Source organism: Panthera pardus, unplaced genomic scaffold (assembly GCF_024362965.1).
Source record: "Panthera pardus isolate Hobbes unplaced genomic scaffold, ASM2436296v1 HiC_scaffold_6, whole genome shotgun sequence".
NCBI classification, from domain to species: domain Eukaryota; kingdom Metazoa; phylum Chordata; class Mammalia; order Carnivora; family Felidae; genus Panthera; species Panthera pardus.
Genome location: NW_026526991.1, coordinates 3,069,578 through 3,093,773, shown reverse-complemented (window position 1 = coordinate 3,093,773; position 24,196 = coordinate 3,069,578). Strand labels below are relative to the sequence as shown.

At 56.7% G+C, this 24,196-nt stretch overlaps 2 protein-coding genes across 3 annotated transcripts in view; both read left to right on the top strand.

The window, feature by feature from the left end:
- RANGAP1 (Ran GTPase activating protein 1) overlaps positions 1-12,746 on the top strand; it is a 32,075-nt gene extending 19,329 nt beyond the window's left edge. For both annotated transcript variants that reach the window (XM_053894868.1, XM_019446999.2), the window contains exons 7-16: positions 1,335-1,493; positions 2,740-2,853; positions 3,273-3,372; positions 3,459-3,543; positions 4,544-4,730; positions 5,671-5,790; positions 7,809-7,911; positions 9,098-9,186; positions 9,444-9,565; positions 11,682-12,746. In XM_053894868.1, coding sequence (XP_053750843.1) covers positions 1,335-1,493; positions 2,740-2,853; positions 3,273-3,372; positions 3,459-3,543; positions 4,544-4,730; positions 5,671-5,790; positions 7,809-7,911; positions 9,098-9,186; positions 9,444-9,565; positions 11,682-11,751 — 1,149 coding nt within the window. In that variant the 3' untranslated portion in view covers positions 11,752-12,746. The remainder of the gene's footprint in view (positions 1-1,334; positions 1,494-2,739; positions 2,854-3,272; positions 3,373-3,458; positions 3,544-4,543; positions 4,731-5,670; positions 5,791-7,808; positions 7,912-9,097; positions 9,187-9,443; positions 9,566-11,681) is intronic.
- A 5,123-nt stretch (positions 12,747-17,869) lies between these two features.
- The window catches only part of CHADL (chondroadherin like), an 11,871-nt gene continuing 5,544 nt past the window's right edge, over positions 17,870-24,196 (top strand). Inside the window, 6 exon segments of the mRNA XM_019446996.2 lie at positions 17,870-18,857; positions 20,314-20,482; positions 21,026-21,505; positions 21,507-22,727; positions 23,307-23,336; positions 23,338-23,474. Coding sequence (XP_019302541.1) covers positions 18,850-18,857; positions 20,314-20,482; positions 21,026-21,505; positions 21,507-22,727; positions 23,307-23,336; positions 23,338-23,474 — 2,045 coding nt within the window. The 5' untranslated portion in view covers positions 17,870-18,849.

The following is a 24,196-nucleotide window of genomic DNA, read 5'->3' as shown; positions in this document are numbered from 1 at the left end:
CTCAAAAAATAAACTTAAAAAAAAGAAAGAAAAAAGAGAAAACACCCGCCCGTGATTGTGTTGATGGTAGAAATCACAGATGTTTTCACGTGAAATAGTTGTACAGATCTACAGAAACGTTTCTCATGTGGTAGCGTCACAATAACCGCAGACTTGCCCCGAGGTGCTGTTGTTCAGTGGCTTTGTAATATGGTGAACACATATTACTCCAGCACACCTTTGGGGTTTTTTCTAACTGTTTTGAGGATTGTCTTCCAGTTGAGTTGACTTCCTTTGTAGTCCTATATAATTTGTTTTAAAATTATTAAACATGCTAAGAAAGGTGCCGGGGGTTTTACCAGACCGCCGGAAGGGTCTGCGGCACAGAAAATATTGAGCAGCCCTGACTGGTAGCGTTCCTCGGTTGGCCTGCCTGTATTTGCTTGTGAACCCTCTGCGCTGTTCTGGTAGCCTGGAACAATGAAAGGCCCCTAGTTGGAGAGTTCTTGCAGGCCTGGCTTCAATCCTTGGTGGAAGCGGAGACTGGGGCATGGGCTCCTTCAGAGCTCAGAAACTGGTGGAATGTAGAGAGGAAGGTGTTGTTGATAGTCCAGATGACAAACGCCATGATAGTGGAAGGACAGAGTGCTCTGGGGATACAGGCAGAGCACTGGCCTGTGCCTGGGGTGGGGGTGGGGGTGGGGGCATCCTGGAAGCCCTCCTGGGAGAGGAGGTATCCAAAATGAGAGGTATATAGGAAGACTGCATAGGAGTCAGTCTACCAAGAAAATGCCAACAAACAAGGACACAGAGTATTCCAAGCAGAGAGAAGGGAAGTGTCAAAAGGTTGGGATGAAGAAAGGCTAGGTGGTTGGGGAAGACCTCGTCCCCTAGAAAAGGAGGTAGATGTGGGGTACCAGTCATACCGTGTGAACAGGGCAGGAGAGCCCCAAGAAAGACAGGCCCAGTGGAGCTGCAGTGTGCAAAGAAGGACCAGGGCAGACTCCTGGGCCAACACCCAGGGTCCTCCCTGTGTGGAGGACACCAGACCCAGAAACTTGTGTTCTGCGCTGTGTGACCCTGCACAAGTTACTTAGCCTTTCTGATCCCTAGTCTTTGTCTGGTGGAGTTCCTAATCCCAGGTCGGTCTCCCTCATGAGGCTATGGAGGGGATCAGATACAGCCATGCCCAGAGTTCTGCTTTGAGATCACCCAAAATATCCATGGACAAGCCTGTGCCCAAGTGGATGGCAGCCCCTCCCCGTATCTAGTGTGTAGTGCCACCTTCCTGCCTACTGGATGTCCCTGGAGCTCGGGAGCCCACCACTCTGCTCTGTCCCTCCTGCCCCTCGCAGATCATCGGGACTCTGGAGGAGGTCCACATGCCACAGAATGGGATCAATCACCCCGGTGTCACTGCCCTGGCCCAGGCTTTCGCCATCAACCCCCTGCTACGGGTCATCAACCTGAACGACAACACCTTCACTGAGAAGGGCGCTGTGCCTATGGCCAAGGTGAGGCGGGAGTGGCAGGGTCAGAGAGCAGTAAGCAGGGTCTGGCTGCTGCCTTTCTTTTGTTTTTTAAACTTATTTATCTATTTTGAGAGGGAGATAGCAAGGGAGGAGCAAAGAAAGAGAGGGAGAGAGAGAATCCCAAACAGGCTCCACACAGAGCCCACTGTGGGGCTCAAACCCATCAACCATAAGATCATGACCTGAGCTGAAACCAAGAGTTGGATGCTTAACCGAGCCACCCAGGTGCCCCTGGCTGCTGCCTTTTTAATGCACGTATCAGCAGGTGAGCTGCTCTGCCCACCCACCGGATGTGTACCTCATGGGTACATTACAGAACAGGCCATGTGTCAGAAGCTTACCTGCGCTCTCTTTGGGCAGCTCTGAGTGTCCATACTGCCTTCCTCCTGAGCTGCCTCTGTGTAAACCCAGCTGTTGGTGCTGGATTAGTTCTCAGAATCTGCATGGAAGATTGTTCCGGCCCGACTGCTTTTCTCATTGATTCTTTGATCAGCTATTTATCGAGCCCTGTCCAGTGCCCAGCCCTGTGCCAAGTGTGGGCCATGCAGAGTTGAGTCAGACTCTGCCTTCAAGGAGTCCCTAGTTCATGGAGGAAGGGGAGAGGCCTGTGACAGCGCAGGGCTGTGAATGTAGGGCTGTTTGGGTGTCGAGACCTCGCTGGACCCTAAGACTCCACAAAAGCCTAGTCCTGCTGCTGTGGGGGATTGGCAGAAGCATCTGCAAGTGTAGGGGATGTACAGGAAGTTCAGATCAGACTTAGGGCAGGCTTTCTGGAAGAGGTCACATTTTGGCCAAGTTGTACAAGACAAATGGACCTTGGACAAAGGGGTGTTTCAGGCGAAGGGATCAGCAGCATGGGAGAGGGTCCTGGTTTGAAACAGGCAAGGTTCAGGAGGTGTCTGAGGGTCAGACAATAGGAGAGGGAGGCAAAAACTCGTGGCCTTGCTGATTCTGAGGCTCTCCCGTGAGTAATAGGCAGCCATGCAGTGTTTTAAGCTGGGGTGCCACTTGGTCAGGTTTATGCTTCAGGAAGGTTCTGGATATAACAGAAGTAGAGTGGAGGGAGGTTAGCCAGAGGCCAGGAGATGACAAAAGCTGGTGAGGTGCTGAGAAGGCCAGACTGGATGGAGGAGGACAGTGTGGAGGCTGACACGGGGTGTGCCGTTGGCCCTCAGAGGGCTGCTGGGGGGCCTACACCCTCACCCTGGCCTTTGCTTCCTCCTCGCAGACGCTGAAGACCTTGCGGCAGGTGGAGGTGATCAACTTCGGGGACTGCCTGGTGCGCTCCAAGGGTGCTGTCGCCATCGCAGATGCCGTGCGCGGGGGCCTGCCCAAGCTGAAGGTGCCGGCGCCACCCGTGTCTTCCCCTCGGGTCTGGGCTCCCCCCACACTCGGGGTTGCCGCCGTGGGTGGCAGGGGTGTGGTCTTTAAGGCCAGGTGGGCCTGGGTTTGCGGCTCAGCCCTGCCACATCTCTCTCATTTTGTGCAATTCTCCTCACCTGTGTGACGTGAGCCACAGTTTCTTCATTTTGGAAATGGGAGGAGGAGGGAGCAATGGAGGTCATCATAGCATAGAGTAAGAGAGCGCCTCGAGTACCTGGTGCGTCGCTAGCTAACTGGCATTATTATTGTCGCTGTCACTGTGCCCAGCTGGAGCTCGGAGCCTGCCTTACCCTCCCTTGGGGAAAACAGGCTTCAGAGGAGAACGTGGTCTCCTGGCCTGTGATTCTGCTGGCCTCTACTCCTTTCTCTTATTTTCAGGAGCTGAACTTGTCGTTCTGTGAAATCAAGAGAGATGCTGCGCTGGCTGTTGCCGAGGCCGTGGCCGACAAGGCTGAGCTGGAGAAGCTGGACCTCAATGGTAATAGGAGTGGTGGCCTTGGCCCACGCCTGCCGGGCAGGCCCTGCTGCCCGTCCTGACGCTCCGTTCCTCCTCTCCGCGAGCAGGCAACATGCTGGGAGAAGAAGGCTGCGAGCAGCTCCAGGAGGTGCTAGACGGCTTCAACATGGCCAAGGTGCTGGCCTCCCTCAGGTAGGGAGCTGTGGGCTGCGGTTCTCCTTTTATTCATTTAGGAACCATTGTTTGAGCCCCTGTATGTGTCAGATGCGGTGCGAGGCATCAGGGGCGCAAGGATAAGACAGTGAAGGTTTCTGACTCGTGGGACTTCATTCTGGCTGGACGGGTGGCCAAGAATGATTAAGTTCCTGTACGTTCAGAGACGGTGAAGGTCTGAGAGTGGTCACCCTTTGGAGTGGGTGAGGTGGGGAGGCTTGTGAAGGGATGACCTTTGATCTGAGCTGACAGATGAGGTAGGGTAGCAGTGAGGTCAGGGCGGCAATGGGGGTGTGGAACCAGACTTGGAGACGGAGTTCAGAAAGGAGGAGGTTGACGCAAGAGAGCAGGGAGTTCGGGGTTCGCGGAGCCACATGGGCTGTGGCCATGGCCGTGGTGGCAGGGCTGCCTCCTCCGTGTGGGTGGGAGTCGGTTTGCGTCACCAGCACCTGCTCCCTCTGCCCTTCTGGCCCCCAGGTTGGCTTCATTCACCTGTCAGACCCTCACTTGTGTCCCCTCAGTTCTATGCCTGTGCTGCTGCTAGGAACTGGGGGCTCAGATGGCCTTGAGGGGCTCACAGTCCCAGAAATCCCCATCCCCTCGCCTCCCCCCCCCCCCAGCCACAGCTTCCTGTGAGCAGTGAGATACGGCGTCTCAGCCTGGGCAGTATTCATGCCAAGCCCTGGGCCTCAGCTGTGACGGACTGTTCTCTTCCTTTCCTGTCTCCCCAGTGGGGGACTACGGGCGAGGGTGGATATGTGGTTTCTCCGTGTTCACAACATGGGCTTCCCTGGGTGATGAGAGTTGGATGACGGGCTCCCTGGTGACCCACATGCCCTCACCCTGGGAGCAGTGGTGCCCCCATCCTCTGTAGGCTCCCTCCCACCTGATTGGGGTCTGTGGGTTGTGGAGCCAGGCCTCGGAGCCAACATGGGCCTCTGGGCAGGGAGGGTCTGCTTTAGCCAGCTCCCCTCTGCAGTGACGATGAGGGTGAGGATGACGAGGAGGAGGAGGAGGAAGAGGAGGAAGAAGACGGAGAAGAGGAGGAGGAGGAAGAAGATGAGGAAGAGGAGGAGGAAGAGGAGGAGGAGGAAGAAGAGCCACAGCAAGGGCAAGGAGAGGAGTCATCCACACCATCAAGGAAGATTCTGGACCCAAATAGTGGAGTGAGTTCCTTGTCGTTTGGCAGGATCAGAGCCCTGGTTCTCGAATGTGAAGTCCTGGGACATCTTCACGGGGGCGGTGGGTGTGGAATCCACTTAAGTACATTGGGTGCAGACTATTTTTGAATGCGCACCCCTGTAAGTGTAAAAGGAAAAGTCATCCCAATATAGCTGTATTCATCCATATTTATATTTATCCCAGTACAGATGCGTATATTCACTTACGCATCATGATGTGATTATAGCATATGTGACGCGGCTGTACCGTTTAGTATGAAACATACATAAATATCTCTAAAAGAAGAGAGTAAAAAATAGGCATAAATAGAAATTCTTTTCCTACCCATCTTGGCGACCTGCAGGGACAGCCCCCCCTTCTGGAGACTGGTCCAGCTTGAACACTCGGTGTCCCTTCGCCTCGCCAGGAGGGCTGGTGTAGTCAGGGCTACCGTGTCCTTTTCCTCATAAGCTCCTGACTAAAAACTCTTGACGAACCACAGGTTGGACGAGGACCCCCACACTCATGTTGAATTTCACTTTTTTCCTAGTTTATGGAAGCATTTTGACAAGTGGCTGGGCACTTTCCAGTTTTTAGTTTTTCTCTGGGCACCTCGCTAGCAGTGCTTATCCGGGCTAGACTCCAGTTCCTGGTGGGGTCCACTTTGGCCCCCCCGCACTTCTTACATCACTTCCGGGACGTCGTATGTCATGGCAAGGAGGCGCTTGGCCTAAGGAGGTGGCTTGCCCCCATCGCAGAGGCTCCCATGCTAGGAGCCAGCGAGGGCCGGCGTCTGCGGGCCCCTCACCCTTTGGGGGCTGCACGTGAGTGGGAGGAAGAGTCCAAGACTCTGAGCCTTGACTACCTAGAGCGAAGGTTGCATGTTCTGGGTGAGGAGTCTGGGTTCGGACCTCCACAGAGCCACCTGTGCCGCCTGTCCCTCAGGAGCCAGCTCCCGTGCTATCCTCCCCGCCTCCTGCAGACGTCTCCACTTTCCTGGCTTTCCCCTCTCCAGAGAAGCTGCTGCGCCTTGGGCCCAAGAGTTCCGTGCTGATAGCCCAGCAGGTAGGCGGCCACGCTTCCAACCTCTGAGCCCAGCATGCCGTGGAGATGGGGACGAGCAGAGCATGGGATTGGGAGGGGACACTGTCAGGGGGAGTGGGGACTGCCAGGTGCGTTTAAGTGTTATTTATTTATTTATTTATTTATTTTTCGGCATCAATAGGCAAATTTATTGGTGGCAAGAAATTCCAATCAATACTAATCAGGCTCAGCTGGCCCACTTTTCCTTGCTGTTTTTTTTTAACTTGTTTTATTTTTTATTTTTCTAAATTTACATCCAAATTAGTTAACATATAGTGCAACAATGATTTCAGGAGTAGATTCCTTAGTGCCTCTTACCCATTTAGCCCCTCCCCCCTCCCACAACCTCTCCCGTAACCCTCAGTTTGTTCTCCATATGTATGAGTCTCTTCTGTTTTGTCCCCCTCCCTGTTTTTATATTATTTTTGTTTCCCTTCCCTTATGTTCATCTGTTTTGTCTCTTAAAGTCCTCATATGAGTGAAGTCATATGATTTTTGTCTCTCTCTAATTTCACTTAGCATAATACCCTCCAGTTCCATCCATGTAGTTGCAAATGGCAAGATTTCATTCTTTTTGATTGCCGAGTAATACTCCATTGTGTGTGTGTGTGCGTACCACATCTTCTTTATCCATTCATCCATCGATGGGCATTTGGGCTCTTTCCATACTTTGGCTATTGTTGGTGGTGCTGCTATAGACACTGGGGTGTGTGTGTCCCTTCGAAATAGCACACCTGTATCCCTTGGATAAATGCCTAGTAGTGCAATCGCTGGGGTGTAGGGTAGTTCTATTTTTAGTTTTTTGAGGAACCTCCATGCTGTTTTCCAGAGTAGCTGCTCCAGCTTGCATTCCCAAGTGTTATTTATTAAGTGGTCTCTGTGACCCACATGGGGCTCAAACCCACGACCCCGAGATCGAGTTGCGTACCCTTCCTTCCGACTGAGCCAGCTAGGGCCCCTCCCCCACATTTTAAAAATACACAGAAATGAGTGTGACCAGTGTATCTGTCAGCCTCCAGAAGCGGACCCCGCCACCGGCAACACACTTGGGCTGCAGGAAGGGCAGGCCTGCTGCACCTAGTGACACCTGGGGCATTTGCCCAGCACACTCATGTGCACACACCTAGGCTTCCTTCCCGTGTTCTAGAACAGCTGTCCAGGGCTCCTGTGGAGGTCACGTGCTTTAGTGTCCCCTTGCTCCCGCCTCACTCGTTTGTTGGTTCGCTGGCTTGTTCATCCATTTGTTCGCTTCCTCATTCCCTGATGCATATTGAGGTGACTGTCCAGTGCCTCCTGTTGGCTGGGCACTGCTCTGAGTACCTAGACACGGCTTCATTATGTAACCCTCTGGGCAGCCCAGAGCGTAGACCCTGTTACGCTGGGTGACACCTGAGAGAGCAGGGTTTCAGAGAAGTTAAATGATAAATACGGAGAAATAAAGTGTGTCTGCTCCCAGAGCTACCTTGGCTTTTTGGCCGACTTCCTTTTCATGTTTTCTCTGTTTCTTTCCCTGACAAATGAGATTAAAGGCCCACTTTTTCATGTAATACCATTCGCCATCTCCTGTGTCAGGAACCATGCCCACTACCCCAGTGAGTGGATATAGCACTCAGACACTGTTTCTGGACATTCACGTTGCTTCCACCTGTCTCCACCCCAGTGAAGTTAGGTGAAGTTAAACTTCCTTGTGTTGAATGACGTCTAGCCTATATCCTGGATTATTTTGTTCAGGTTAGATTATAAGAAGAGGAGCACTGGGTCACGGGAATAACCCATTTTAATACTGATGCGCTCCCTCTGTATGCTTTGCATACCTGCCATGGACCGGACCATGCTTGGCTTGAAGGGGACAGTGTGGGCGCGAGGCAGGACCCATCTTTGCCCACCAGAGGCCCGTGTCTCACCAAGGCCTCTTCCAGCCAAGCCAGCAGCAGAGTGCAGGCACATCTTCCCTGGGGCTCTGGCCCCTGGTGACTAGCCATTGTCTCTTGTGTTCTCAGACTGACACATCTGACCCGGAAAAGGTGGTCTCTGCCTTCCTGAAGGTGTCGTCTGTGTTTAAGGATGAAGCCACAGTGAGGACAGCAGTGCAAGATGCAGTAGGTAACATGGGGTGGGCGGGGCACGGATGGCCCTGCCTTCTTGCTGCATCAGGGCTCAGATGACATTTATGGTGGCTGGAACCCCTTGTTCCAACACTAAAGTATGTACTGCTCTCCACCCCCTGCTACCTATTTTGTTGGGTTCCTGCCACGGAGGAGGCTGGCTGCTCTCCTATTTTTTGCAGATGGGGCAACTGAGGCCTTTCCAAAGCCATACAGTTACATACAGTTAGAACTCAGCCAGGCGTCTGCTGTGGGAAGACCAGATAGTCACAGCCCCGAGGCCCTGATGGGAGCGGTCCTCTCAGAGGAGAGGCCACGAGAGAGCTAGCTTTTGTCCTCATCTGAGCCTCTGCACACAGTCCCCTCCACCTGCAACCCGGAGGATGCCTGCTTTCCCATTTCTTTCACAAGGCTTCCCAAGATCTCTGGTCCTGTCATGACCCTCCCTTGCTACCCCTTTCCCTGTTACCTCCATCATAGCACCTGTCACCTTCCACTTGACCACGCATGTCTGAGCTCTGCAGTGTGGTCAGACTTGGGAAGGCAGACAGGGAAGGAAGGGCCCAGCACGTGGAGAAGAGTAGAGAGGAGTGGAGAAACGTGATGCTTTCTCCTGGATTGGTGCCCTGTGGGTGGCATTGAGGCAGGAGGGTCAGTGGGGAGCAAGGCTGGGTAGGCTGGCGAGGCCCAGATGGAGTCACTAAGTCTGCTCCCTGAGATCCCATCCCCATGAGCATTGATGGGAACAGGTAACCTGAGTTGTTTCCCAGAACAGCCTAGCACGGAAGTGTGTGCCCACACAGTGCCTATAGACCCTCGGCCACTCCTTCCCCTCCCTTCTCTGCTCATTCCCCCTCACCTCTACAGAACCGCTGAAATCTCCCCCAGGGTGATCTGCCTCACTTAACCTTGCCCCCTGCCTGCCCCACCTTGGTCGTGCAAGGTCCCCAAGCCCTTTTGCAGTGTGTGAGGTCAGCATGAGAAGGACAAGGTGTCACAGCTGGTAGGTTGAGCCCTTCTCCTGGCTGTCCCCTCAGCCTGGGACCTGCTGCCCTGTGCTCACCTGATTAGTGCAGAAGACGGGACCCAACCTGTGTGTGCCAGAGCTACGTGACCTTGGCTGGTGACCAGCCATTTGCTGCCACAGACTCATTTGTGGCCCCATTGCTGCTTCTGTCTTGCAGATGCCTTGATGAAGAAGGCCTTCAGCTCATCCTCCTTCAACTCCAATGCTTTCCTCACCAGGCTTCTCATCCACATGGGTCTGCTCAAGGTGCAGCTTCAGGAGAGGAAGGGGGAACACCTGCCCACCCACCCACCCTGTCCCACCCCTTGAGTCCTGTCGGGGGACCTGTCACCCACCCTGTCTCTGGGTCTGCTTAAGCAGCCTCGCCTTGGTGATGGGATTCAGCTTGACCTTGGCCATGGGGCTCTCTGGGCAGGGGGCTGGTGGTGGAAACCCACAGCACCCCAAACCCCGGTGACCCTGTAGCTCACTCACCCTGTTTGTGCTCTGTGTTCCCCTTACAGAGTGAAGACAAGGTCAAGGCCATTGCCAACTTGTATGGCCCTCTGATGGCATTGAACCACATGGTGCAGCAGGACTACTTCCCCAAGGCCCTCGCACCCCTGCTGCTGGCATTCATGACCAAGTGAGTGTGCCCTCATTGGCTCACACGGCAGCCGGTTCCGGCGTCTGCAGGCCCCTCGTCAGTGCAGGCTTCCCTGGCCTGCACGTTCAGGCCTAAGAGAGACCCTCATGCCTCCTGGGCTCTCAGCATCCATGTTTCAGTCTCTCCTCCCCTGTGCCAAGCTGAGGACAGGGAGCTCAGGAATAGTGTCTTTTCCTGAGAGAGAACGTGGAGTGGCCCCTATTTTCCAGACGAGGAAACAGCACAGGAGGGGAGGAGTTTGCCCATGGTCGCCCTGGTGCTCGAGGTCCTGTACTCAGGGATGTCTCTGCGAGCAGTTCTGTGTCCATTCTCTCAGCGACAGGGCTGAGGCTGAAGGGGCCTGTCACACCCGTCTTCCGCAGCCACAGGCCCCTCCCCTGCAAATGCCAAATGCCCAGAGACCTGGAAATCTTGGCCGTGTCCTGGAGGAGGGTCCCGGCCCCTGGTGGGGCAGTAGCCATAGCTGGATAACAAGGAGCTTTCAGACTCCAGCGCCCACCAGGGATGAGTCAGAAGGCTTGTCCCCTGCTCTCACCGGGGCCCTGTGTAGCCCCAGCCGACCTCTGGCCCTCCTCAGGCCTCAGTCTTCCCGTCTACCCCGCCAAGTTGCTGAATGAGGTGGTCTCTGGGGGCTCTGACCACCCGTACTTACCGTGAATCCGGTGCTTTGGGAGGGAAGTGGGAGTGAGGCAGGAGAGCGACAAACTCCCCCTCGCCTTGGCGGGGGGGTGGGGGGTGACGTAAGTGTGGCTCGTGCCATCGGGTCGTGCCTGGGCGTGTGAAGTGTCGGGGGTGGTCTGGCTCGGGGCACAGTGGGGAACACTGGCTGGCTTCTGGGACTGTTCGCACCGTGGCCTCTCCGCCCCCGCGGCATCTTGCGGTTCCCTGCGCACAGCACTGCCTCCTCGGGCCTCACGCTCTCGCATGTCTGCCCACCTGCCTGCCTCCACACCTGCCCGTCGCCACTGCGGCTGCCCAGGCCACCCATTCTGTTGCAGGTGGACTGGCCCGAGTGAAAAGCCGGGCTGAGGGGTGCCAGGCGGGCTCAGTCGGCGGCGCGTGCGATTCTTGATCTCGGGGTCATGAGTTTGAGCCTCACGGGTGTAGAGCTGAGCGCGTGGCCCCTCTGCCAGAGTCCAGCGCGAGCCCTCACCCTGGCCTCACGTCTCATGGCCCCGACTTCCCAGCAAGCTGCATTCTCCCCATGCCTGTTCCCACAGCAGGGGACATCGCCTTGACCCCAGCTCTTAGCTCGCTGGAGCATCTCCAGTCAGTGGCCCTGGTCCCTGCCTTCCTCCCCCCTCGCCCCACAAAAGTCCGGCTCCTTTTGTCCCCTTCAGCTTCTAGTCGGCATTCTTCCCTTGGGCCTTCTTTTATTCTGAGAAGAAGCCCTTGCCCTTGTTGGTCTGTCACAGGTCCCTCCTTCAGCCGCCTGCCCGCCCTCAGTGCAGGCCTCAGTCTATACCACTTTAAAACGGGATTTATAAAAGCTGTCCCTTAGATATTCTTTGAGGTGACCGAGTGGCCTTGAAGCGACATGCACATCTTTCCTCCCTCAACTCCTGGCCACGTGGTGTGGGGTCCCACAGCTGCGCTAGACTAAGGTGTCTGTGGGCTGTGGGTCCTGGCTGCGGTCCACGCTCGCCTGGCCCCCTGGATGTCTCGCCCACGTTCTTCCTGTGTAGTGACGTTAATGATCTCAATGGTGACAGTGGCCAGCCCATTACTCGTGAGGGCCCAGGTGGCACTGTAGGGTCTGTGAGGACACCCTGGCCCTGTGCCCACCGGAAGGGCCCTGGGAAGGGCTGCCTGGTGGAGAGCAGAGGCCTGCGTTCTGGCCAAGTCTGGGCTGAGCGGCCTTGGGTGTGCTGCCGCCTCTGAGCTTCACCCCCCACTCCCGCCCGCCCCCCGCCTCCTGGAAAAGTCGTCCTGAAAGTTAGAAAACTGGATGCTGGCATGTTTTTAGCCTCAGAAATGGCCCCCACTCCCTCTCCATAGGTGGGAAACTGGCCCCTGCTGCAGCCTGAACTCCCTGGGCCCCAGTGGTGTGTGTCGTGCCCTCCCACCCCCTGCACTGACCCTTCTTTCCCCACAGGCCCAACGGTGCCCTGGAGGCCTGCTCCTTTGCCCGCCACAACCTGCTGCAGACGCTGTACAAGGTGTAGATGCGAAACCGACCTCTCCCCACCCCTTGGCCTGAACCAGTGACTTGGGAAGGGACTCAGATGAAGGACTCTGGCCAGAGGCAGGGAGGGTCTTTGTCTCGTGCATCATGTCAGTCCCTGAGTATGTGTGTCGGTGTGGTGTGTGTGCAGGTGTGTGCTTCCTGTTGGGGTTTGGGTTTTTAATGTCTCCCTGCTGGACTGTTCCTGGTCCCGCTGGAGGGGAGCTGGCCCGCCCCCCGCCCCCCCCCACCCCCATGAAAGGGCTGAGAGCTGCTCTGCCATTAAACTTGTTACCAACCTGAGGGCGCTCTGCTGATGCGTGCCTCCAGCTCCAGGCCCCGTGGCGGTCCCCTCCCACCTTGCCTTCCTTACCCTTCTGGGCTGCGCCAGCGCCTAGGGAATTGCGGTCTGTGCACTGTCCCCTCCCTCTGTGCTGTGGCCGGCTGCGCTTCATGCCCTGCCTGGGGCTGCTCACTTAGTGCTGCCTTTGCTTCCTGTCACTAAGCCCTGGTCCTAAAGCCATTGTCATCCCCATCGTCCATCCCTGCTGTATTGATCTCTGCAGCCTGAGGGGCAGCGACTGCCACAGGCGTGGGGCTGTGGGGCAATCAGTAGAAGGCAAGGCCCTGGTTCCCGTGCCACGTGGACAGGAAGAAAAGCCAGTGGCAACACTGGGTGTCTAGGAGCAGGAGTCGCGGGTAGATGATGCTGGCTCCAGACCCATGGGGCCTGCTCCTGGCTGCTGAGATGCTGTGACTGGCCCGAGGGCCATGCTGGAGGGGGCTCTTTGGCTGGCCCAAGTCTGTTCTCCGGCCCAGGGGCAGGGGCGGGGCCCACTGAGCTAGAGCTGCAGCTCGGGTGCTCTTAAAGGACCCAGACAGGGTGGGGACTGGGCTGGAGCTGCCCCCTGACGCTCTGTGCTTTCCCCTTTGTGCTCTTTGTGTGTCTGGGCTGTGCCCGGGGCTTCACAAATAAAGTCATGTGTGGCAACTGTGGAGACTGAAAAGTCTTTCAACCCTTAAGTGGGCGGTTCTCAGGGCCTTAATGCCCACAGTCCCACCTCCGTCTGTACGGGCTTGTCCATCACCAGAGGAGCTCCTGTGCCAGCCTTGTCCCGTGGGGCAGCCTCTCCTGCCCAGGCCCAGATGTATCCAGTTGTGCCAGCTCCCCTTTTAACAGCTGGCCGGTTGGTGCTCAGCAGGGGACAGCCATTCCTGGGGGCCAGGGACGGTGGGAGACCCTTCCTCTCTGGGCACTGAGGGCCCTGAATTGGGCCTGTTTCCATCTGCTCAGCACCATCTTACCCTTGACCTAGCCTTTGGGCTGCTGGCCCCTGCATCACTCCATTTATGGACCTAAGCCAGACACTGTCCAGATTTTGCCACAAAACCCACTGGCTGCACAGTCAGGAGCCTCCTGGGTCTGTCTAGCAAGGTCACCTTGCAGCTTGGCTGGGAAGCCGCCACAGGGTATCAGGCTCCAGGGCCTGGAATGGAGGGCACCTCCCTTGGGGGCCTTCCCTCCTCCCTTTGCTACACGTGGTACGAGGACAGATAAGCAGACCCTCCTTAGGGCCCTCCTTAGCAGGCACACTTGGGGAACCCGTGTCTCCCACAGGATTGAAGAGGCCCCTCCAAAGTTTCTTAGGGGACAGCGCTTCCTTCTTGGCTGTGGACCACTCAGGCAACATCTTTTTTTTTTTTTTAATTGTTTTTTTTAATGTTTTATTTCTTTTGAGAGAAAGAGACAGAGTGCGAATTGGGGAAGGGCAGAGAGAGAGGAAGACACAGAATCTGAAGCAGGCTCCAGGCTCCGAGCTGACAGCACAGAGCCTGACGTGGGGCTCAAACTCACAAACCGTGAGATCATGACCTGAGCCGAAGTCGTCACTTAACTGACTGAGCCACCCAGGTGCCCCTTTAATGTTTATTTTTGAGAGAGAGACAGAGCGTGTGTGGGGTGGGCGCAGAGAGAGAGACAGAGGGAGACACAGAATCCAAAGCAGGTTCCAGGCTCTGAGCTGTCAGCACAGATCCCGATGCGGGGCTCGAACCTGCAAACTGGGAGATCATGACCTGAGCTAAAGTCAGACACCTAACCGACTGAGCCACCCAGGTGCCCAGGTAACGTCTTTCTTGACCAGGTGGTGGAGGAGATGCCCGTGCCTTGCCCTCCTACCCTCCATGTGAGGCGATGTGGCAGAAGGCGGGTGGATGTCCAATTGACCCCCACCCCTTTGTTAGGCCCTGTTCTGAGCTCTGGGGCCACAGCCGCAGCTTTGGCGGGGGGTTCCCGCTGTGATGTAGGAGACCAACAACGGTGGTCCAGTGTCAGAATGGTGGGCAGTGAGGCCAGGAAAGTCTTAAAGAGTTAGGGATGCAAGACCTGGGTCTTCAGATTCGAGTACAACTTCTCACGAGTGATAATTGAACAGGAGAGACTGAGGTTCAGGGCTGAGTTGGGGCCTGGCTCTTCCCTCCGGGCTGCCTGGAGCTGGCCCTTGGTGCCTCCTAGGTTACGTGAGTGTGAGCTTCGGTCTGAGAAGAGCCCCACAGATCTCACTTAACCTTGCAGCGGCTCAGCACTCCTGGCTTCTCGGGGCCACACGCTGCTGTCCCAGGAGTGTAGGCCCAGCCCTACTCGGTCCTTCAGACCAGCTCCAAGGTCAGGTCTCCACTGTGTACCGAGAGCTGTGTAGCCTTTGGAATTTTTCTGACTCAGAGGCTCCCAAGAGCTACAGCTAGTCCCGAGACTACACAGGCTCCGGGTCCCTGAGCACCATGACTTGGAATCTGCAAGGGCAGAGGTGCCTCAGCCTAGACAGTGCGTAACCGCCACGTACGAAAGGCCCGCTCGGCACCGGGCTGTTCTCACAAAGGGAGTTCAACCGTGGGCTTGGGGCTAAACCAGCAATAGTTCCATTCTGAAGCTCAAACTAGTAAACCCCCAGGAAGCACGGCCAAAGGGTCTCCCAAGCAGCACTTCCTGATAACAAGAACGCAGAAAGGCCTCTGGCCAACATCAGGAACACGGGTCAGATGCAAAGCTATGCAGTGGAGGGTTGGACGACCGAGAGCCAACGCACCAGCTCTAGCTACATGCATACCACGGATGAATCCGGATGTCGGGTGAAGATCTTCAGCATGTGCTTGCATGTGATAAACCCTGCATTCAGGGTGGGCGGTGGTCTGGGGATGGCAGGGGCCAGGGTGGGGTGAAAGCACAGTTGTCTGCAACGTTCAGAGCGATCTTCATCCATCCATTTACCAGCCGTAGTGTTTTTTTTTAAGGAAGTAGAACACAAGAGCATTTAAAAAAAAATTTTTAGGGGCGCCTGGGTGGCTCAGTCGGTTGAGCGTCCGACTTCGACTCAGGTCATGATTTCACAGTTTGTGGGTTCGAGCCCCACATCAGGCTCTGTGCTGACACCTCAGAGCCTGCATCCTGCTTCGGATTCTGTGTCTCCCTCTCTCTCTCTGCCCCTCCCCCGCTCACATTCTATCTCTCTCTCAAAAAATAAATATTAAAAAAAATAATTTTTTTAATGTTTATTTTAATTTTGAAAGAGAGCATGTGTACAAGCTGGGGAGGGGCAGAGAGAGGATCCCAAGCAGGCTCCACGATGTCAGTGCAGAGCTCGATGCGGGGCTCGATGTCATGAATTGTGAGATGAGATCATGACCTGAGCTGAAATCAAGAGTCGGACACTTAACTGACTGAGCCACCGGATGCTGCAACGCAAGAGCATTTTCTGACACGCCAAAAGCACAAGCCACAAGGAAATTTGCCTCTGTCAAAATAGAAAGTGAATAACAGCCAAAAATACCATGAGAACTGGCAAAGTGATAAAGTACAAAAAGACTGTGACTTACATATAAGGGTTAGTGTTGAGAATAATACATCCAATTGAAAACCGGGCACAGGATATGAACAGAGTTCACAGGTGATGAAGTGTGAAAAGCAAACAACTTTACTGGTAATTAAGGAAATGAAAACAAAACCACAGAGGCATCATTTTGGACCAGACTGGCAAATGTCACGTAGAGGTGACATCAGGAGAGCAATGAATCTCCTACATTTTCTATGTTGCTGGAGGGATGTCAAACTAATAAAACCACTTTAGATAACAATTTGGCAGATACTAAAAAAGGTGAGGGTATGTGTAGCCTGTGACCTCAAATTCCATTTCTAAGGATCTACCTTAGAGAAACCGTTCTGTGTGCATATGAGGCGACAAGTTATAAGGGCAACTTAATAAAGGATTCCAGGAAATTAATAACCTAAATGTCCATCTGGAAAAGAATGGTTAATTACAGGGTGTGCATGCAATGAGATAATCAGGAGTTAAGGGGCGCCTGGCTGGCTCAGTCAGAAGAGCACGCGACTCTTGGTCTCGGGGTTGTGAGTTCGAGCCCCATATTGGGTGTAGAGATTACTTAAAAGCTTAAAAATTTTTTCTTAATGTGTGGCAGTGAATACAGCAGATGCAGGAGCTGTTTGCATTCATGTTAATAAACAAATTTCACTGAGCGCAGAGTGTGATGTGAGGCTTCAAACTTTCATGAACCATGAGATCATGACCTGAGCCCAAGTCAGATGCTTAACCAACTGAGCCGCCCAGATGCCTCGATTGTATTAAGTAATCTCTACGCCCAACACGGGGCTGGAACTTGCGACCCCAAGATCAAGAGGCACATGCTCCACCGACTGAGCCAGCCGGGCACCTCTGCAATATATATTCTAAAATAATTCGGAGGGGCTCCTGGGTGGCTCAGTCAGTTAAGGACCCAACTCTTGGTTTCAGCTCAGGTCATGATCTCATGGTTTGTGGGTTCGAGCCCCACAACGGGCTCTTCACTGACAGTGTGGAGCCTGCTTGGGGTCCTCCCCCACTCTGCCCCCACCTGTTCATGCTCTTTCTAAATAAATAAACTAAAAACATAATTCGGAATATATAGAGTTTCTACAAGTTAATAAGACAATAGCAAAACGAACAAAAGGTTTGGGGGCTTCACAATAAAGCATATGAATAGGTGCTTACTTTCATTAGTCTTCAGAGAAACGCGCATTCGAATCATCCCGTAATGCTGTCCCACCCTCGCTAGGATGGCTAAGGTACAAGACAGACCATCGCAACCACTGGTGACAGTGTGGAGCAACGGAAGTCCCACACTGCTGAAAGTGTAAATCGGTACAAACACTTTGAGAAACTTTGGCAGTATCCACTGAAGCTGAAAATAAGCATATTCTAACACCAGAAGTTCCACCTGTAAGTATATCCCGACGGAGACAGGTCTCGCCATGTTCTCCAAAAGACACGCAAACATGGGAAACGGCGCTCTCCATAATAGCCTCACCCTGGAAGCACCCCAAATGTCCAAGAGTGGAATGGATTGTTGCCTGGGTGGCTCAGTCAGTTAAGCGTCCAACGTCTGCTCAGGTCACGACCTTGTGTTTGTGAGTTCGAGTCCTGCATCTGGCTCTGTGCTGACGGCTCAGAGCTGGAGCCCGCTTCGGACTCTGTGTCTCCCTCTCTCTGTGCCCCTCCCCTGCTCGTGCTCTCTTTCTCAAAAAATAAACATTAAAAAAAAAAAAAAGGTGGAGGTGAGAATCCTCCGCCTAAGCAGGGAGGAATATTTTAGCATTGGCGTTGTTTAGAATCGTCAGCCAGCACGTGATGACAATAAAAAGCAAACCAGTGGGTCTCATGCATTGAAGTTCCCTACGGACAGCACACCCCCTTATTGCCTGCATCTGGGGCAGATGGCTCTCCTGCCTCTGCCCCCATGCCACTGCTGTGGACTATTTATGGAATGGAGTGCTGAAATGGTATATAAAGATGAAAATAGGGGCGCCTGGGTGGCGCAGTCGGTTAAGCGTCCGACTTCAGCCAGGTCACGATCTCACGGTCCGTGAGTTCGAGCCCCGCGTCGGCTCTGGGCTGACGGCTCGGAGCCTGGAGCCTGTTTCCGATTCTGTGTCTCCCTCTCTCTCTGCCCCTCCCCCGTTCATGCTCTGTCTCTCTCTGTCCCAAAAATAAATAAAAAACGTTGAAAAAAAAAAAAATTAAAAAAAAAAAAAAAAAAGATGAAAATAAACACATTCTTAAAATATGCATCACAGATGAAGCCCACAGACATAATGTCGAATGGAAAAAAAAGCACCTAGAGGAGTTCACACTCAGTGATGCCACTGGCATGAGATCTGCTGAGTGAAATAAAGCACATGCAGAAGTCTGTGTGGTGTGGCGCCATTTCTGGTTCAAAACAAAACCAAACCCAAGCAAACTGAATAATGACAGAAGCAAATGCACCAGAAACATGGATCTGAACAATCCCAGGATATGTAGAAGTTTGCTATGATTTAGATGAACTTTGCAAGTGTGTCCAGGAAGGTAAGCATTTGGACATTGTTTTTGCAGTATCGCTTGTAACAAAGTTGGAGGCGACCAAAATCTCCAAGATTAACGGATAAGCGGAGTTGCCACCTGTATACAATGGAATATTAGACAACAGTTAAAACACGACTAAGAAAAATCAACCAGGATCACTCCTGATAATTTGATGTTAGGTGAAAAAAAATTGCAGAATATTGTCCGTACGGTGTTAAACAATGTATGTAAATGTGTGAAACAGAAAGGACTGAGGTGACCATTCTTGAGCACCTACTATGTGCCAGGTACCTTCCTGGACCCCCACGGCAACCCTGTGAGCTACTTACTAATATTGTTTTTCACAGAGCAGGGAACTGAGGCTAGTGAGGGGCAGCCCGACGGGACAGCCCACAGCTGGGAGGGAGCCCAGGGCCGGGACCCACAGGCTGGCCGCTAGAAGCTCCCTGCCAGCCAGCCCGGGACCAGCTTGCCCAGGCTGGGCTCTCAGGCCCGGGCCACCATCCGGAGCCCTGAGCCAGCGCCGGGCAGGAGGCCCTGTAACTCCAGCCGCCGCTCCCGCCCCTGCCCGCCCCTCCTTCACCTCAGCCTCTGGCTGGACTGCCCACAATGCCTCCCATTCAGCCCTGTCCCTGCTGCCAGGCCTGCGGGCCAGAGAGGGGGGCTCCCGCGGCATCCAGGCCGACTGGCAGTGTGAGCCGGACGGCATGGAGGGGTGAGTGTTTGGGCCCTGGGGGCAGAAGGGGGTGTTTAGAGAAGCTGAGGGGCTGCGGGCAAGCTCCTGGCCCTCTCTGGGCCTCTGAGGGCTTGGGGGACAGGGGCTCTGGGATCTGCTCGGGGGAGAGATCCCCCGAGGGTGTCCCCGTGGGCTAGTCCTCCAGGGCTTGTCTGAGAGCTCAGCAGGCCTCTGAGCCCCGGACACTTGTCCCTGAGGGATCTGCCCCCACGGGCCCCGTCCCCTGTCCACCCGGAGCCTCGGCCTCACCCCGGGCTCTGGAGGATGTCACCGGCCCCGGCCTTCTAGAAGACTGAACAACAGATGGTGACCATCGGTGAGCAGAGCTGGGGAGGCTGAGGGTGGAGGCCCGGCCCAGAGGCTGTGATGTGAGCTGAGAACAGAAGGAAGAGCTGGGCGAGTTAGGTGTCGGGTGGCGAGGAGAGGAGGAAGGTCTGTCGTGTGTTTATGGTCAGGGAGCCGAGGGTGACACCGGACAATTTGAGCACATTCCAGGTGGGATCAGGAGTCAGGGCTTTCCACCAAAGGCCGTGCAGAGATGCTGGAAGGTTCTCAGCTGGTGGCGTCAGGGCCCATCTGCATTTTGGAAAGTTCCCTCTGGTTGGTGGTGGGCAAAGCACGGGGTGGGGGAGCCAGGAGAGCCCTGGGGCACAGTCATCCCTAAGAAGTGACAAGCGGTGGGTGTAGTTGTGAGGCCAAGGGGCCCACTTGGGTAATGGGTGGAGAAGCTGGGGGACGATGGACAGGTAAGGGGACAGAGCTGCCCAAAGCACAGCCCAAGCCCGTCTGTCTGCTCAGCTCCCCCACCCCAGTCTGAACTGGAGCGGTGGCAAAGATGAAGGGACAACAGGGGCATAAACAGAGGCCCAAGCCTCCTGCTCACCTGCCAATTAAGGCTCCCTGAGGCTCTCAGACCCAATACCTGGTCCCCCAAATCTTGCCTTACAAACTGGGGCCTGGCCTGGTTCCCCCCTGGCTGCCAGGCTGTCTTCTCACTGTGGGTGCCTGTATGCTCCCTGCCACCGTGGAGCTGGCACCACATCTGTCTGAGGCCTGGCTGCCTCTCTCTCTGCCACCCTGACACTGGGAGGCCCCAGCCTTCCCCTGGACCCCGGAGCCTCACCACAGCCCGGCACACCCTCTGAGCCCTTGGCTTATCCTCACATTCAGCAAGTACTCATTGAGCCATGGGGCAGATAGATGGTCGAAGGGACTTGCCAGGTCTCCTTTCTGAGCCTCAGTTTCCTCCAGTGTTAAACCAGGCTAAGAATGGAGCCTCTGCCGCACAGGGCGTCGTGAGGCTCAGGGCGATGACACTTTCCCTGGGGCCAAAGGAGAAAGACGTCCAAGGGGCTCTGGAAACAGGAGCTGGGCTTGGTGAAAGGACAGCGTGGGACATCTGCCCCCGTGAACTGACCCTCCCTCCCCCTCCCAGGACCCAGAGCGTCTCCTTGGTGCTGCTGCTTCCCCTGCTGCTGCCACCGGGCCCAGCTTGGCATGCGGCTGCCCAACGCTGCCCACAGACGTGCGTTTGCGACAACTCCAGGCGGCATGTCGCCTGTCGGCACCAGAACCTCACTGAGGTGCCAAACGCCATCCCCGAGGTCAGCGGGGGGGAGGGGGGGGGCGGGGCAGGGAGGACAGCAGGGGGAACCTGGGTTGGCACCAGTGGATCTGTCAGTGCCTAACTGGGAGACCTTGACAAGTCATTTTTCCTCTCCGAGCCTCAGTCTTCACGTCTGTAAAATGGGAATAACAACCAACACTGGGGAGACGACCTAGTTAAAGTTCTATGTGTTTGGAACAAGTAGGTGACCTGTAAGATAAGTCCTGGATGAACTACAAAGCCTGTGGGAGAGAACTGGAGAGAACAGGGGATATGCTGGAATAAGATACGGTCTCTGCTCTGTGGAGTCAGGAGCTAGTGGAGAGGAGAGAGAGTACGTGGCAGTGACAGCTCAATGTGAAAAGTGCCCAGGTGGCTAAGGAGGAAGGCTTCCTGGAGGAGGTGTCAGGGAGCAGGATGAAGAGAACGAGGGAAAGGTGTGGGGGAGAGGAGCGTCCAGGTGAGGGAACAGTGCGTGCCAAGGCCAAGGGTGGCAAGGCGCGCGGGCCGCTCAGCCTCCCCCCCGCTTCTCCCCGCTCAGCTGACTCAGCGGCTGGACCTCCAAGGCAACGTGCTGAAGGTGATCCCCCCAGCTGCCTTCCAGGAGCTGCCTTACCTGACACATCTGGACCTGCGGCACTGCCAGGTGGAGCTGGTGGCCGAGGGCGCCTTCCGCGGCCTGGGCCGCCTGCTCCTCCTCAACCTGGCCTCCAACCGCCTGAGCTCGCTGCCCCAGGAGGCCCTGGACGGGCTGGGCTCACTGCAGCGGCTGGAGCTGCAGGGGAATATGCTGGAGGAGCTGCGGCCGGGCACGTTCGGGGCGCTGGGTGCGCTGGCCACCCTGAACCTGGCCCACAACGCCCTCGTCTACCTGCCCGCCATGGCCTTCCAGGGGCTGACGCGCGCCCGCTGGCTGCAGCTGTCCCACAACGCGCTCAGCGTGCTGGCCCCCGAGGCCCTGGCCGGCCTGCCCGCCCTGCGCCGGCTCAGCCTGCACCACAACGAGCTGCAGGCCCTGCCGGGGGGCGGCCTTGGCCCAGGCCCGCGCCCTGGCCCGGCTCGAGCTGGGCCACAACCCCTTCACCTACGTGGGCGAGGAGGACGGGCTGGCGCTGCCGGGCCTCCGGGAGCTGACGCTGGACCACGGCGCCCTGCAGGCCCTGGAGCCCAGGGCCTTCGCCCGCTGCCCGCGCCTGCACACGCTGGACCTCCGTGGGAACCAGCTGGACACCCTGCCGCCCCTGCAGGGCCCCGGGCAGCTGCGCCGGCTGAGGCTGCAGGGGAACCCTCTGTGGTGCGGCTGCCAGGCCCGGCCGCTGCTCGAGTGGCTGGCGCGCGCGCGCGTGCGCGCGGACGGCGCGTGCAGGGGCCCCCGGCGCCTTCGAGGCGAGGCCCTGGACGCCCTGAGGCCCTCAGACCTGCGCTGCACCGGAGGCAGGGCGGAGGAGGAGGAGGAAGAGCTGCTGCTGGCGGCCGCGCGGCCCCGCGCCCCCGAGGGCGCCTCCAAGGGGGACTTCGGGGCGGCCGAGCCCTGCCCGCGGGCCTGCGTGTGCGTGTCCGAGTCCCGGCACAGCGGCTGCGAGGGCCGAGGCCTGCAGGCCGTGCCCCGCGGCTTCCCCGGCGACACCCAGCTCCTGGACCTGAGGCGGAACCGCTTCCCCGTGCTGCCCCGGGCGGCCTTCCCGGGCCTGGGCCGCCTGGTGTCGCTGCACCTGCAGCACTGCGGCATCACGGAGCTGGAGGCGGGCGCCCTGGCGGGGCTGGGCAGCCTGATCTACCTCTACCTCTCTGACAACCGGCTCTCGGGCCTCAGCGCTGCTGCCTTCGAGGGGGCCCCCCGCCTCGGCTACCTGTACCTGGAGCGCAACCGCTTCGGGCGAGTGCCGGGGGCCGCCCTGCGCGCCGTGCCCGGCCTCGTTTCCCTGCACCTGCAGAGCAACGCCGTGGACCGCCTGGAACCCGGGGACCTGGCAGGCACGCAGGCCTTGCGCTGGCTCTACCTGAGCAGCAACCGCATCGCCCGAGTGGCCCCCGGGGCGGTGGGCCCGGCCGGAGAGCTGGAGAAGCTGCACCTCGACAGGAACCAACTGCGAGAGGTGCCCACTGGGGCCTTGGAGGGGCTGCCTGCCCTCCTGGAGCTGCAGCTCTCGGGGAACCCTCTCGAAGCTCTGCCGGATGGGGCCTTCCGGTCTGTGGGCCAGTCACTGCGGCACCTCTTCCTGAACAGCAGTGGCCTGGAGCAGGTGGGCACAGGGCTACAGCGGGGGAAGGGAGGGGGGCGGGCCACAAGAGGCCTCATGCAGCGTTCACTCAACAAACCCTGCTGCCCCCACAGTGCCAGGCCTGAGGCTGGGGCGTGGTGACCCTGAGATAAGCCAGACACTACACCTGTCCCCCGCCCCCCTGCCCCCCACCCCCCGGCCCAGGTCGCTTAGGGGTGGTGACAGACCAGGCAGATTTCGGTGCCACACAGGCCTGCCAGGGAGGGTACCGCCTAAGCACGGAGGAAGGAGGAATGTGGGTCCATGCGGTTGTTGCACACTTTGAGGGAGGGCCGGAGCCACCAAGAGGATTTGCCTTTAGGGGGGGCGTGTTCGGGCAGAGCAGAAAGAACCATGAACTGGGCCTCCGAGTGGCGTGCAAAGGGCAAGTGCTTTGGGATCAGACCGGCCTGGGTCTCCATCCCAGCACGGCCCTTACTGCCCCGGCCGCCTTGGGCTCTCCGCCTCCCCTCTGCCGGGAGAGCACGGGGCTACCTCCCGGGCCTAGGGGTGAGACGGGCCCGGTAGGAGCTCACGCCAAGGCCTGGCGTCTCCTTGCAGATTTCTCCCAGGGCCTTCTCGGGCCTGGGACCCCCGGCTCCAGAGCCTGTACCTTCAGAGGAACCAGCTGCGGGCCGTGCCCGCCCTGCCCCATCTCAGCCAGCTGGAGCTCATTGACCTCAGCGGCAACCCCTTCCACTGCGACTGCCAGCTGCTCCCGCTGCACAGGTGAGCTGCCCAGCTGGACACCCACCCGCTGCTCTCAGTCCGGCCCCCGCCCTCTTCGCAGGGCGCCGTGTCTGCGCCAGCCTGCGGCTTCCGGGGGGAGGGTGCCGCCAGAGCCCCCTGCCCTTCCCGGGGGAGCCAGAAGTGCGTGAGGCTTGGGCTAGACTTGTCCGGGCCCGGATTCCCTCATCAACAAAGCGGGAATGAGATCCACCCAGCCTGGGGGGGGTGGAGCCTAACAAATACTTGTGGGCATGTCACTGATTTCATAGGAGAGCAAAAAGATCTCAAGTCCTTCTCTGCGATTGACTTTGGGCCTGGTGACTTCTCTGTGCCATTCCCTCATCTGTGAAGGGGATGACAGGAACTGTGTCCACCTCATAGGCGTTCTTTGTAAGACTTACCCTGTCGGGGTCCCTGGGTGGCTCAGTCGGTGAAGCGTCCAACTTCGGCTCAGGTCATGATCTCACCGTTCCTGAGTTTGAGCCCCACATCGGGCTCTGTGCTGACAGCTCGGAGCTTGGAGTCTGTTTCCGATTCTGTGTCTCCCTCTCTGCCCCTTCCCTGCTTGTGCTCGCCCTCTTTCCCTCTCTCTCTTTCAAAAATAAACATTAAAAAGTTAAAAAAAAAAAAAAAAAGGATTACCTTGCCAGCTAGCATATATAGGTTGATTTGAACATTGTCTGGAGTGCCCTAAGCCCTCTGTAACTATTTATTACTATTCC